This window comes from Echinops telfairi, unplaced genomic scaffold (genome assembly GCF_000313985.2).
Source record: "Echinops telfairi isolate 266 unplaced genomic scaffold, ASM31398v2 ScPeMD7_655;HRSCAF=1070, whole genome shotgun sequence".
In the NCBI taxonomy this organism is placed as follows: Eukaryota; Metazoa; Chordata; class Mammalia; order Afrosoricida; family Tenrecidae; genus Echinops; species Echinops telfairi.
Window position 1 is genome coordinate 27544405 of NW_022104553.1, and position 15766 is coordinate 27560170.

At 45.4% G+C, this 15766-nt stretch overlaps 1 protein-coding gene across 3 annotated transcripts in view; it reads left to right on the plus strand.

The window, feature by feature from the left end:
* Positions 1-6603, plus strand: part of LOC101638613 (zinc finger protein 229) — a 21995-nt gene extending 15392 nt beyond the window's left edge. For all 3 annotated transcript variants that reach the window (XM_045292523.1, XM_045292525.1, XM_045292522.1), the window contains 3 exons: positions 1834-1960; positions 2247-2342; positions 4898-6603. In XM_045292523.1, the coding sequence (XP_045148458.1) occupies positions 1834-1960; positions 2247-2342; positions 4898-6414 (1740 nt within the window). In that variant the 3' untranslated portion in view covers positions 6415-6603. The remainder of the gene's footprint in view (positions 1-1833; positions 1961-2246; positions 2343-4897) is intronic.
* Positions 6604-15766: the final 9163 nt, after the last annotated feature.

Here is a 15766-nt window from a genome sequence, read left to right on the forward strand (position 1 = left end):
TCTCCTCCCCGAGACCCCTCTGCAAGGGGAGAGAAAATGTATTCTTACATCAACTTCTAAAATAGTCTCGGGGCATCCAAGTACCCTTAATTACAAGTAAGTACCTATGGAAGAGAGTGGGCTGTACCTTACCCCTAAGGCCCCGAGCTCATTGGAGGAGTAATGTAACACCAGTGCTGGGGGCAGGTGAGGGGGAGTGACTGTCCCCTGAACAGCGAGAACAATTGCAGCATACCTGTTCCTAGAGATAAAACTGCCAGCCAGATAGCAATCAGCCATGTGCTCCTAAGAGGCAATTCTAAGGCAGCACTATGATGGGAAGATAGTGTGGGATTCATCTTAATTATGAAATGTGATTGCAGCTCATTTCTACCTCACAAGAAATGAAGGCCTCCCTCCACCCAGAACCCTGGCCTTCCCATGTTGAATATACCAGCCTTTAACATCCGTGGGGGTCCATAGGAGCAATTGTACGGTTTTTAATATATAAAGATCATAGTAAAGTCATGGAAGATAGGAGAGTGAAACCAAGAAGCCGTCTTATGGTAGCACGCTCACCTCCGCTCACCTCTGGGACAGCCATGAGCTCAGCAGCCAGGTCCATGCAGAGAATGCGAGGATGGGGAGGGAGGAGAGAGATCTCTCCTTCTGACCAAGGCCTATATATACTTAGGGGCGTGATTACAGGTAACCACACATGTCACAGGAAGGGGCTGTACAATAGGTATATGCATCACAGGAAGGGGATGAGCTAGGGGTGTACACGTAATAGGAAGGGGAGGGGCTAGGGGTATACATGTGACAAGATGGGCAGACCCTAGACTCAAGGTGTCAGCCTAACCTTGGTCTTCCTTGAGTGGGCATGACCTTCCTGGGCTCTCCTTCAGGGAAACAATCTACTATCCTTATCAGAAGGCAGTGGGCCCTACTTAAAGTGGGACAGCCTATAGTCTCATTGCTCCAGATGGCTGATAACCCCCAGGGAGAATAACCCCTGCCTGACTTGCGTTGACCTCCAAGTGTACAGTTGTTTACCGTGTGTAGCCAGCAGGTCTTGAGTCTGGCATATATTTGGAGGAGACAACCTGGGGAAGAACCCTGTTGCATCCCACAATTCCCCGTTTTGTTTTATGTATTAAATTCAAAAGAGCCATGGCCAACATGGATGCTTTTTATACATTGAAAGCTGCCAAGGTATAATTAATGACAAAATCAATGTAGCCAAGCCAGAAACTCAGGCTTAATGCAAGCATTTGAATCCAGGCTTGGGGGATAAAGCCCCCCTATGCCCATCTACTCTGGGGAAAGGTATGAGAGGGGCTGGATGCCACAGCGGGATGAGATAGAGCAAATAGGAATGTCTGCTTCTATAGGGAGACAGAATCAACCATGTGCTCACTTTAAGGCAGCAGAGCTGTTAGGGGAGAATCTGTGGAAATGATATTTAACGCCAGAAAATTTACTTGGACTATAAATCTAACTTACCAAAGTGGTGGCTTTTCTACTGTGGAATACCAGCTTTCCAGATTCCCTCTGTACAGGTCAGGGAATAAGTCCCAGTCCTATTTCCCTCGGTGTTAGTTTCCCACATTACTGGCATCTTAAATATGAGAATAAAGAATTTGTCCATGCGCACTCTTCTCGTTCCTCGTTTCCCATAGATAACCATGAGAGATCGCTTGATGGACTCAAAATGATTGGCATCAAGCATTAATGAAACCTTATGTGACTCTCCACTGGTTAGCTTCCTGGTTTCTGGTTTCTTCTTCTTAATGATTCCCGATTCACCTTTCTTCTCGTGGTCATCCTTGCTAATAGTGTCTCCCCTTGTAGGAGTCGTTGACATTCAAGGACGTGGCTGTGGTCTTCACTGAGGATGAGCTAGAACTGTTGAACTCCGCCCAGAGGAAGCTGTACAGAGACGTGATGCTGGAGAACTTCAGGAACCTGGTCTCCACGGGTGAGGGGAACCTCTCTGTGTCATCGAATGTTAACCTATGGGAGTCCTCTTGTTCCCTGGGGAGGATAGTTTGGCCTCTGGACCCAGGATAAAAACTTGATTTTCAGAACTGTTTGAAAGTTGCATTGTTGAGCTACTCTTGAATCTTTTCCTCATCTGGCCTTCAAAGGCCTGATGTTGAGCTCAAGCCTACATTTTCATATTATTATTATTATTATTGTTGGTATTACTATTGTTTTGTATCTAGAAAAATGAGCCTCCACTTTGCATCTTCCTGCATTTTCAGGGCAACAGCCTTTCAAATCTGACCAGGTATCCCATTTGGAACAAGATGAAGAAACCTGGGTGGTGGAGAGAGAAATTCCACCAGATCCGGATCCAGGTGAGAACCACGGAGAGCAGAGCCAGCCTGGGCTGGGGGTCAGGGAGCGTGCCACTACCATGCCCCAGTGCCCACCCTTGATCTTGCCCATGGGCACTGTCAGTGTCACTGTAAGTGACTGTTCTGCTTGATTCTACCACCCAGTCCCTGCCTTCTCATGGCTCTTTCATGCTTGTCAGAGAATAATGTAATCAGAGGGAGGAGAGTATCCTCGATAGAGACAGCCAGGCTTGTAAGGCCCACCAGGAATGGAGAGACCATTCCCGAACAGGAAGAATCCTCTGCTGAATTTTCCCCTTAATATTAAACCCACATGTCCTAGAAGTCCCTGGTCATGAAGAGATTCCTGTCCACTCAGCCCTTGAATGTAAACATAGCTAACAAAGAATATCAAACAATGTGAACCAATTGTTTCAGTCACCTGGAACTCTATGGCAAATAGGGTCATTATGGCAAATAGGGTCATTCAGTAGCTCCCGACAAGCAACGCGAGGAAGTGGAGTGATTGAAAATCTCTGGGCCTAAACAGTGTCATCCATAATCCTACTGTATCAGCTCACAGACACGGCTTGTGTTCTTAGGAAGATTTGGATTTTTCTTTTCTTTTTTTTAAAAATCATTTTATTGGAGGCTGTTACAGCTCTTAGCACAATCCTTACATACATCATCCATTGTGTCAAGCACATTTGTACATTTGTTGCCATCATCATTCTCAAAACATTTGCTTTCTGCTTGAGTCCTTAATATCAGCTCATTTTCCCCCTCCCTCATGAACCCTCGATAATTTATAAGTCATTATTATCATATCTTACACAGTCCGACATTTCCTTTCACCCACTTTTCTGTTGTCCGTCCCCCAGGGAGGAGGTTATATGTAGATCCTTGTAATCGGTTCCCCCTTTCTACCCCACCCTTCTTCCACCCTCCCAGTTTCGCCACTCACACCACTGGTCTTGAAGGGATCATCCACCCTGGATTCCCTGTGTTTCCAGTTCCTATCTGTACCAGTGTACATCCTCTGGTCTAGCTAGATTTGTAAGGTAGAATTGGGATCATGATAATAGGGGGAAGAAGTAATTAAGAAGTAGAGGAAAGTTGTATGTTTCATCATTGCTACCCTGCACCCTGACTGGCTCGTCTCCTCCCCACGACCCTTCTATAAGGGGGTGTCCAGTTGCCTACAGATGGGCTTTGATTCTCCACTCTGCACTCACCCTCATTTACAATGATATGATTTTTTGTTTTTAGATGCCTGATACCTGACCCCTTCGACACCTCGTGGTCACAGAGGCTGGTGTGCTTCTTCCATGTGGGCCTTGTTGCTTCCGAGCTAGATGGCCACTTGTTTATCTTTGAATTTTTTTTACATACCCCCAAAAGTGCAGCTTCCCCATGTCCTGAAGAAGAGTTATTTTAGGAGACAGTCAGGTTAGAGCACTAAGTGTGGGCTCTCTGACCAGACTTGCTGTGTTCGAATCCCAGCACCCCGCCACCTAAAATTTAGCTAACTTACTTAGCCTCTCAGTTGCCCCAGTCTCTTATCTGGAAAGTGGTTCCCACCACAAGACTATCCTTCAGGATTAAATCAGTTATCATTAGAGGAAGTACGTAATATGTGTACGTAGGAAGTATGACCACAGTGTTCGATATTGTAGCGTTTGACTTGAGAAACAACAACCAAAGGCAAGCATAAATCTGTTGCTGCCCTGTTGATTCTGACTCTCAGTGACCGTTCATTTTATAGAGTAGAATGGCATTCCTTCAGGTTTCTTGTCTACATCTTTACGGAACCAGGTCACCGGGCCTCTCTCCTGTGGCGCCACTGGGTGGGTTGGAAATGTCAGCCTTTGATGAGTAGCCACTTGCAGCCCATTTGAGCCACCCAGGGACATGCATTAGATCTGTTTTGATGCAGGAAAACGAGGTGACTTTAAAACATTGCTGAAAAAAATTCCCTGATCGTATCATCCCATGTGTGCCCGAAAACGTTTTGAAGCTTGCTCGTGTGCTGTACAGCCAAACCTGTGAAAGCCAGAATCTGGCTAAAGTGGAAACCTGTCAGAGAAGGAAAACTCAAATATTTCTATTAAGTGACTGCACCCTGCCCAAGATGGAAAACATCCGAGATAAAAAATTTAAAAAAAAGTTACAATCATGCTCTGCCCTCTCAGGCCTCACAGTATACAAAATATATAACATATCCATATTGTCATATATAAAATAAGATCATAGTTTTACATATTATTAGCAACAGCAGCATGACTAGAAAAATTGATTTCTCTTTGGTAATCTATTCAGAAGTCCTTTTGTTGTGCAAGACAATTTGTTCATATTACCATTGAATTTCAAGGCTGTTTAATAGGAGCCTCTTCCTTTTCTCAGATCTAAATAGAAAGTAAAGTGACCTGAAAGATAGGACACCTGAAGCTGATTCTACCCACCCCACCCACCCCCATTCTAATCTTGAGCAAAACTTGGTCTGAGTCTGAAAGACTAAAATCTCTGAGGCAATGTTTAACTGACTCTCATCCCCCGAACTGTCTTTAACCCTACAGGAGACAAGCATGAAGAAGATGTGGAGTGTCTTCAAGAAAAAGAATTAAAAGTTCTTTTGCGCAAAGAGCTGTCCTACTGGAAAATCTGGGAACAGGTGACTGGTCAATTAACCGGGAGTCTGGACCATGGAGGAAGCCTTCAAGGGAAAGATTTCCAGTTTTGCGAAGGGGCTTCACACTCTCAAGAGTGGGAAGGCCAATCTACTCAGGGTTTTAAGATTGAGAATTTGGTGGACGATCTTCAAGGCACTGGCCCCATTGATGCAAACCATCAAGAGTTTCCATCCTGGAAAGGCGTGAGCCCGCCCGCCACTCAGGAATCTTGGACTTCTGTGAATGAACCTTGGAACTATCAAAAAGTCACCATGGAAGATACACTATCTAAGTGCGATAAGGATGAGTACAGCTTCAGCTGGGTATTGCATCACGATGATCACAGACGACCTGAAGGCCAGAGACCTTGTCGAAGTGATGAGGATAGACATCACAGTGTCAATGAGGCAGTCCTTTATCACCCCAACTCCAATGGCTTCAAAAGGGAGGAAGGTGGAAGTGGCATCTTGGATGATTCAAACCTTCCCACTCACCCACAAGTGCACTTGGAAGAGAACTCCTACAAGTCTCAGCGGGACGCGCTACCACAGAGTGCCTATCTGGGCAGACATCAAAGCATCCCCATCGGAGGGGCCTCATCTACAAGTGGGGAGGGTCGGCAGGGCTCCAGGAAAACTGTTGACCCTCTCAAGGCCCAACCAGGAGAGAAATCCTATACGTGCTTCGAGTGTGGAAAGGGCTTCTGGAGGATTTCAGACCTTCATAGTCACAAGAAAGTCCATACCGGAGAGAGGCCCTACGTATGTGATGTGTGTGGGAAGGGCTTCATCTTCAGCTCCGACCTCCTCATTCACCAGAGAGTCCACACCGGAGAGAAACCGTATAAATGTGCCGAGTGCGGTAAAGGCTTCAGCTACAGTTCAGTACTCCTCATCCACCAGAGAGTCCACACGGGGGAGAAACCTTATAAATGTGAAGAGTGTGGGAAGGGCTTCAGGTGCACCTCGAATCTCTACATCCATCAGCGAGTCCACACGGGAAAGAAACCCTACACATGCGATGAGTGCGGCAAGGGTTTCAGTTATAGCTCAAATCTGCGCACCCACCAGCGACTGCACACGGGAGAGAAACCCTACACGTGTTTTGAGTGTGGAAAGACCTTCCGGTTCGGCTCGGGTCTCTTGAGCCATAAGAGGGTGCACACCAAAGAGAAACCGTATCGATGCGACATCTGTGGGAAGAGCTACAGCCAGAGCTCACATCTTCAAGGCCACCAGAGGGTGCACACGGGGGAGAAACCCTACAGGTGTGAAGCGTGTGGGAAGTGCTTCAGTCAGAGCTCCTCCCTCCAGCTCCATCTGAGAGTCCACACCCGAGAGAGGCCCTATACGTGTGAGAAGTGTGGCAAGAGCTACAGTCGAAGCTCCTGTCTGCGAATTCATCAGCGAGTGCATAGTAAGTGAAGGGACCTTTGAAGTTGAGGACTCTGGTTAGAACTCAGTACTTTATGCTTCTCTGAGAGGCAGCCCAGAAGACGTGGAAGTCATGTGTTGAAGGGCTGCCATAGAGGCAGAAGTTTACATAGTTCTCAGCTAGGCTGCACAGGAAGGGAAGAGCTGAAAGTTTGATCAATAAAGCACTTTGTTCCCAAACTTCAGTCTGGAAGAGTCTGTTACACAGCAGAATAATTCCTACAGGGCATGGCAAAGGGCTATGGTCAAATTGACACTTCCCTCAAAGAGTCTGTCTTGCCGACTGTGTATAAAGAAGTAATGATAATGCATTACGGGTCCAAGACACGGACATGGATTCCCAGTAAAGGAGAAATCACCTTTAAAAAAGGGACAGATTTCGGTGACCTTACTAAGACAGCCTCGTGGATGCCTCTTAAAAAAATAATATTTAAAGTAATAATAATATTTTATTGTGCTTTGGCTGGAAGTCTAGTTTCGCTTCTCACAATCACGACACCAATTGTCCAGGGGCATTGGTTATATTTCAGTTCCCTTCCGAATGTTTTGCTTCCGGTCGATTGAGTTCCCTTGTCCCCTTACCATTTCCATTTTGCTTTAGAAACGTGCTGACCATTTGGTCTCCTAGAGACGGCTTTTGTTTTGTTTCGTGTTTTTTTTAAGGTACACGGTACTCATTGGCAGTCCACTTTTAGGAAAGGTTTTAAAGATGTCATGAGTTGGTTTCAAGGCCTTCAACACAATGAAATACTGCTGAGCGCTGCACCATCCTCACCGTTGTTATGTTGGGCTCCATTGTATCAATCCATCCCCTTCAGGTCTTTCTGTTTTTCATTGAATTACTTTTCTCAGCACTATGCCCTTCTCCAACCACTGGTCCCTTCTGATCTGTCCAAAGGAGGTGAGAGGAAGTCTCACCGTTCTCAGGACTAGAGAGCATTCTGACTACATTTCCCCCAAAATAGATTTGCTTTTCTCCTGTCTACTCAATATTCTTTGGCAACAGCGTCATTCAAATGAATCCGTTCTTCTGTGGTTATTCTTATTCACGATCCATTTATAGGTAGCAATAGAAAATGCCATGGCTTGGGTCAGGCACACCTTCATCCTCAAAAGTGGCATGTTCATTTTTTTAACCTTTCAAAGAGCTCTTTGGTGGCAGATGTTCCTAGTGCGGTGCCTCATGTTGATTTCATGACTGCTCTGTCCATGGGTGTGGATTGTGGTTCCAAGTAAAGTGAAATCCTTGATAGCTTCAATCTTTTCGCCACTTATGACGTCCCCTGTAAGGATTTTTGCCGTTTGTCTTGAGGTGGAATCTACACGAAACACTGCAGTCTTTGAGCTGCATCAACAAGGGCTGCAGGTCCTCGAGGTTCAGCAAACAAGGTTGTGTCACCTGCGTATCACAGGCCTGGCAATGGGCCTTCTTTCCGTCTGGATGCCATGTTATTCCTCTTGTGTCTAGTTTCCATGAAACAAAAGCTGGCAATCACTTGAGTGGCCTGGAAGGCTAGGAGCCGGTGTTGAGAAATGTATCGCATCACATTTCCTTATGTTCTGTGAGGATGTTTAATCAGATGCAGATTATGTTGCATTCTCTCACAGAGCAGTTGTAATAATAATCTTTTTAAAGTTTAATATTTTACTGAGTCAAGCTGAACGACTAAAGTCCTTTGGTTGTACTTTGGGCTGTGATTACATCATAGGTTACCTAATATTCTAGAAAGAATTGGTGGGAGGAGACGCCAAATTCAACCATATCTTACAAGAAGACAAATATGAGTCATTGGATGAGGGGAGCCATCACCAGGGGACCATAATGGTCTCCAAAGGAGTGGTCCGGGGGAGCTTCAACCACCTGGCTACTTGATGACTGGGCGGGGACTCAGGACAGTGGGAGCCCTGGTACCTAACTTCCAGGTGATACCCATCCGTCAGTCATTTAGGAGACGCCTTCCATGAGGACATCACTGCCTTTCACAGGGCTGACCCAGGAGTAATAAAGTACATCCAAACACACTTTACCTAAGGGCAAAGCCGCTGCTACCTTGTTGGGGAATGTTCAGAGAGGACAATGGCAACTGGATATACGTCAAGATGGCAGTGGCGCTAGGGCTCCCGAGGTGAACCACAGCCTTCCAGGAACCAGGCGCTTTAGAAGTTAATCCACGTGGGAGAGCTTGTTTATTTTTGAAATGATTTTTTTTTCCCTTTTGAAATAGACTGTTCCCACAAAGGGTAGAATCATATTTTTTATGATCAGGAATCGTTTTTTTAAGAGAGATTTTCTAAAGCAAATTCTGAATATTCTTAGGTGTATTCCCAGGAATTATATTGCTATCATGAAGTTCCTAGTTTTTATCCCATTTCATTCAATCTTAACATTAAAATGACTAGAAGAAGATAGGTCTATCTATAATATATATGCTATAGAAATGCCATGGTTAACTTGTCAGATTACCAGGGGTAAAACACATTCACCAAATCTGCCATCAGTGGGGATGGATGGAGACATGCACTCTTAGGCATCATTAATTGGCATGAAAATAGGTAAAGTGGTTTTGGAAATAATTGGTCAGTATCAAATTCAACTTGCATAACCTTTGAAGTGGCAATAAATTGTGTGTGTGTGTGTGTGTGTGTGTTGGGTTCTGTTAAGTCCGTTGAAACTCACAGACACCCCCTGTATAACAAAAGGAAACACTGCCTGGTCTGATGCCCTCTTCACAATTTCTGAGAATTTCAGAGAGACTAATCCCTCTGAAAGGGCCAGCCTATACCTTCTACGCTTGTTCTCTGTCTGGAAGCTCCCCTGAAGCCTGATCACCATGGGTGACTCTGCCTGTGTTTGAAACACCAGTGGCGTAGCTTCCAGCATCACAGCAACACACAAGCCATCACAGCACGGCAAACAAACGGGAGCACCAGCAATCAATAGATAGGAATTTATACCTGAGAGATAGTTGCACATACAGCTAAAGATGAATACTCAGGGCCCAGTCATGTGACTTTTGATTTTTTAAACCATAGCAAAAGGTCACAAGGTAAGACTCCCAAGTGTCCATTGGACACTTCATAAGTTCATAACTTTAAAAATGCATAAAATCTTGAGAGACAAGTATAATAATATTGAGGATTGCCCAAAGCTAGTGGACCAAGAAAATTAATAGGATGGCTTCCTCCTGTTTTAATCTGTGTGTGGACGAGTGTGTGCACCTGTGCCCACACATTTACATGCCAAACGATCTATGAAAAATATGTTGTCAAGGGTCATTGTTATAACTGCTGCTCTGGGAGGTGGGATTTGAGGAATATATGCACTGTACTTTTAGTTAAACAGTTTATCTCGATCTTGCAATAAAGCTACTGCCAAAAAACTAGGCTGGTAGAATAATGTCTGATGGCCAATGGTCTTATAACCTCTATGGCCTACCCCCCACTGTTGTTATGGGCTGTTGGGTCAGTGTCTACTCATAGCAACCCACGTGAGAGAGTAGAACAGCCACCACCGCCCCACCCACCCCAAGGGTTCCTTTGGTTGGTTTATCAATCAAGGTTCAAGGACCAGAGAAGCAGAAGTAGGAGACAATAAATATTGAGAGATCTATTAGAGTGAATTGGCTTATAAGATTGTGGGAACTGGCTAAGAAGATCTGAGATCCAAAGGACAGGCCATCAGGAAGAGCAGGTTGGAGATACTGGACTTGGATGAAAGCATCTGTCCTGGGAAGCCCGAGTCCTGCCTTATTTAAAAAGACCTTGCAATGGATTTGAATCAGACCATCTAGGCTATTGCCCATGTTACTCATCAAGTTGTTCTAACTCATAGGGACCTGTTGAACAACAGAATGGCATGTCCGCTGGTGTTGCGCCACCCTCACCATGGTGCTGATTGATGTCGTGAGCTTATCCTTCAAGTCACTGTCTCAATCTCAAGTCACTGTCTCATTGAGAGTCTTTCTCGCTGACCTCTATTTGACGAAGCATGATGTCATTTTCAGGGGACTGGTCCCTCCTGATTACATGTCCAAAGCATGTGAGACTGTCTCGCCATCTTTGCTATACTTCTTCCACGGTTTATGTGTTTATTCTTCCTGTAGTCCACGGTTTATTTCATTTACATTTTTCTCCAGCACCAACACTGAACCCACAGTGCCATCGAACAGGCGTTTCTTGTACAGCACTGCCATCTGGTGGTCATATATATATTTCCTTGCTGGACCCAACCCCCCTGGAACTCAGCATATCCACTACCATTGAGTCATTGAATCATAGAGACCCTATAGGACAGAGTAGAATTCCTCACTATGGTTTCCTAGGCCGTACACTTCAAATGAAGAATATGGTCTCATTTTTATTTTGAGGAGCAGCAGTTAGGTTCAAACTGCCGACCTTTCAGGTAGCAGTTAAGCAGCTACCAGGCTCCCTATCCTAAAAACAACAGTGAGTCTGGTTTCTGCAACAGTCAATAACATTCTTCTTGTTTAAGGTGCATAATAACCCTCTACGATAGAAGGAAACACTGCCTGTATTAGAGAGAGTTTTATATAAAGAGTAATTGTACATTAAGAAAACATCCCAACCCAGTCCAGATCAAGTCCACAAGTCTGATATTAGCCCATATGTCCAATACCGACCTATAAAGTCCTCTTCTGACTCACAAAACACATGCAATGACGTCAAATGCAGGGTGATCACAGGCCAATGGGTAGAAAGTCTTTGGATCCAGTGGCGTTGTCAGCATCTCAGCGCTGGCAGGGGTCTCCACATGGCTTCTCCAGCACCCAGGGCTACAGTGGGGTAGGTCCATGCATCAAGGTAGGTCCATGTAGCTTCTCAGGGATGTCTCACAGGGAGTCATCCTTGTCAGTAAAGTGTCTCGCAGGAAGTGGGCCCAGAGAGAAGTGTCTCCCACCTCCAAAGAAGAAATACATGATTTCCCAGAATCCTCAGGAGAAGACCAGGCCCACACAGAGGCCTTATTGGCTATGATCTGATTGACAGGTGAGACTCCACCCCTACACTCGGAATCCTCAAACTGGCAAACGATTCGATAACTACCACCCGGCCCTGTCCCGCACGAGCCTCACAATGTTTCAGCCATTGTTGCAGTCACGGTGTCAGGCCACCTCGTTGAGGGTTTTCTTTTCCTTTTATTATTATTATTATTATATTGCTGACTTCGTTTTACCAAGCATGAGGCTCTTTTCCAGGGGCAGGCCTCTCCTGACAACACAGCCAAAGTGCATGGGTCATATCTTGCTGCCAAGACGGGGAGGCTCGGGATCAGAGAACAGACAGAATCAGCCTGGGGCCCTTATACCTGCAGGTCTTACCTTACCTGGGGTTAGCAGAGGCCAGTGATGGTCCCATGGAAGAACCCTAGTCTCCTGTGCTCCTCAGGTGCAGCCCTCACTGGTCCATCAGTGGAGGCTTGTGCGTTGCTAGGATACTAAACAGCTTTCAGCAGAGCTTCTAGATTAAGAGAGACTAGGAAGAAAGGCGTGGCAATCTACTTCTGAAGGTCAGTCAGTGAGCATCCTACAGCATCACAACAGTCCCATCTTATGGTGCATGGGACCGCCAAAAGTTGAGGGCCGCTTGTGGGAAACTGAGGACGGGGAAGAGAGTGTATGTGGACAAAATCTCTGTGCTCACAGTTAAGAAGCCTGGCAGGCCAAGATTCTGGGTGGAGGGAGGCCTTCACACTTGTGAGTTGAAGATGAATCCCAATGGTCAGAGGAAAGCAGCCTCTAACAGCCAAAGGGCCAGAAGGTGCAAATGTACGGCGATGATATATAAAGATGATAGCCAAGTCATACAGGATAAGAAAGATAGCAGAGAGAGCAAAATGAAGGAGTGAGACACATTGTATGGTAGCATGCTCACCTCAGCTCCTCTTGATGGACCACGTGGAACTGGGAGGAGGGATGGAGACCCTTTACTCTCTTGGGACACTTATAGGTAGCCTTAAGACATGCCTATTCAGTAGTTACGTGCTTCACAAAGGTGGGTGGTATCTACATTAAGGTCCCTGAGCTCACAGGTGAGGAAACCTAATCCCTGCATTGGGGGAAGTAGGAGGGAGGTGGATGACACAGCGGGAGGAGATAACAAAAGGATGTCTGCTTCTAGAGGGAGATAAAATCCACCCTGTGCTCACTTGAAGGCAGTTGTTAGGGGAGAATCTGTGGGAACGATATTTAAAGCAGGACCATGGACTTGGACTTTATCTCTAACTGACCAAAGTGGGGGCTTTCCTGCTGTGGAAGACCAGCTTTCCAGATTCCCTCTGGTGATAGGTTAGGGACTAGAGTCCTCGCCCTATTTCCCTCAGTGTTAGTTTCCCACCCCCAGTCACATTCTCCTGTATAAAAATCATCCCCACAATATCATCCTATAATAGTGCTTGTTGGGTCAGGTACAGGTCGAAGGACATTAAGAAAAGTCTGCCTGCCCCTATGGGACCAAGTCGGATAATTCCAGGGGGTCGCAGATCAATGAGCCATCTACCTAGGTGTCAAACAGAAATCAAAGCACCACCCTGCCTCCGGCTTTTTATGGATCAAGACCCATTAGAGCCTCTGCAACTGGGAATCCTCTCCCCTCCCTCCTTATTTGCTCACCTGTGGTTTCTACCCCCTCCCTTTATTGCTTTACCCTCCCGCCTCCTGACCAGCTAATACTCTCCAGTTTGCCCAGGAGTTCAGAGCTCCCCACCTCTACCCTTTCCCTTCTCTCCTCTCCCTCGCTGGCAGCAGCAGGGATTCTCTGACTCCCTGCTGGAGTTCATGAATCCCTCCCAGGAAGCACACAATAAACTTCCTTTTTCCTTCTGTCTGGCCTGGCCTTGGTTTATCTATGCGGTGAACTGAATAGTGCTACCTTAATGGTACCTAGCAAGAGGTGGCAACCTGGAGAAAAACCTTTCTGTATCTGCACAGATTAGTATGGACTCAGTTTGGTCTTTGAGATCATTGCTCTGACTAATCCCCCTTTCCTGATGAAATGAGTGAGGCACAGAGTGCTTAAGACACTGGCCTGTGGTCACACAGCTTCTAAGGAGAGGAAGTTGGATTTGAACCCTCCCACCCTGACTCCTGACCCTGTGTTTTTAATACACACATGCCGTGGAAGTATCATTGTATGTATAGGTTATAGACATAGCTCCCGTTTACCTAGCTATGCATACCCTCCGTTGTTTCTCAATTGGCAGCAAGTAACCCTACTGGTGTGACTAGGTCTTTTTTTTTAGTGAGTATGATTCTATTTATCAATATGTAGGTGAAAGAAAAACCTTCTACTTGCTAGACATATGGTAAAATGTTATTAAGGGCACAATGTATAGACAGTGCATAAGCGAAGTCACTATTGCACTCATGATAGCTGGACAAGGGAGATGTGGCGAAGTCATGCTGAGTATGAACAGAAAGTTCACATTGACACAGATCTCTTTATATTAAAATAATTCCTCATGTCAATGCATATCCTTCCACTCGTTCATTTGCACCACGTTTCATTTGGGGGGGGTCTTTTTAAAAATCATTTTATTGGGGGCTCTTACGCTCTTTTCACAAGCCATCCATCCATCCATTGTGTCAAGCACATCTGTATATATGTTGCCATCATCATTTTCAAAACAGTTTCTTTCTACCTGAGCACTTGGTAGCCACTCATTTCCCCCTCTTCCCCACCTCCTTCCCTCATGAACCCTTGTGAAGGAGCTGTGAGTGGAGCACTGTGTCTAGAGTCTTGTATCTGTCTAGGACAGTACACAAATGTCTGTCCTAATTGGTTCTCATAAACAGCATCCGTACTGCAAACAGTAAGATGATTTGTGGAGACAGCGGCATACAGTGTTTCCCTGGTTGAAATGAAAACATCGGTATGGGCCGAGATATGGAACTCACTCTCAAGGCTATGAGAAATTCAAGTGTGAGACTAGCAAACTTGTCTGGGAACACTGCCAGTATTCAGTAGATAAATAATAAAGCACTGCGGGCTATCAAGGCTGGGGCAGTTTTGTACCGCCTCTGTCGTTGTCTAATTTGTGTTGCAGCCCTGTACTGTCTGCCTCTGTGTGTCTGTCTCAGTTTGTCTGTGTGTGTCTATTCGTGTTCCATGTTCATTCTCCCTGCTCAAGAAACTGCCGACATCACCCTTGATAATTGATCGTTCTTTTTACATGTCTTACAATGACCGATGTCTCCCTTCACCCACTTTTCTGCTGTCCATCCTCCCAAAGAAGGGGTTATATGTAGATCATTGTGATCAGTTCCCCCTTTCCACCCTCCCCCTCCTGGTATTGTTACTCTCGTTATTGGTCCTGAGGGGTTTGCATCATGTTTCTTAATGAGCAACTAAAGGCAAGGAAACGTTGAAAGCGGTTGCTGCTTTGGCTACATAATCTAAGGCCAAGTGTGCATTGATTGTGTGGGGGGGGGAGTTCTGGGCACTGCGGAACGAATGGCTCATGCCAAGTAACCTTGGTAGAGTTCTAGAGCCATATGGGCACCTACTAAATAAAACAAGACATGCAGTCTGAGGTTGAGACCCCCTTTCAAGATCTGCAGTTGCAGCCCACACCTATCTTCCCCTTTATAATCTGCTTTTCATTTTCCGTTCTCATCTACTTAAGGAATATTTGATGCCCCTATTTATTCCTTTTGTCACAGTGGAAGCGAATGGTTGAGGAAAAGGATGAGGACATCACTAGGGTGGCATGGCCCCACCCCCTCACCCTCTATCGACCCCCAGCATCCCTAGCCACATTTATCACCGATTTCAATTATAAAATGTGACACAGTTGTCCACTCCTTCGATGTGACAATTCTCAGATTATGTGAATATGAACAACAGAATTGTTTTATAAACTCATTAAATTATAACACTGCTCATTGAGGAATGATTCATAATTGAGGGGAAGCCTTTTTTTTTCCTTACTCTTTCTCTTTTTCCTTTGATAGGTCTTCAGTCCAGTATGAAGAATGGGTAGATCGATAGAGACAGTAACTGGATAGGGGAATTGGGGGGCTTGGGGGGAGAGGTTAACAGGGAGTTAACAACAATGAGGATGAGAAGAAAATGTTCTGAAATCGTGGTGATGCTTGCACAAATCTTCTTAATGATTGAGCAATTAAATTGTAGCATGATATCTTAAGTATATGCCAATAAAACCATTTCATATTTTTAATTACTTCGTTCTCAAAAAAGTTATTGATGTAAGTCCCCACGTACTGGATTCCACAATATTGTAGCTAAAACACCAGAACATTGGACAAAATCAGACTAGAAATTTCGGCAGCAACTCGGGCTTGTAAGGCGTGCAGATGAAACCGCA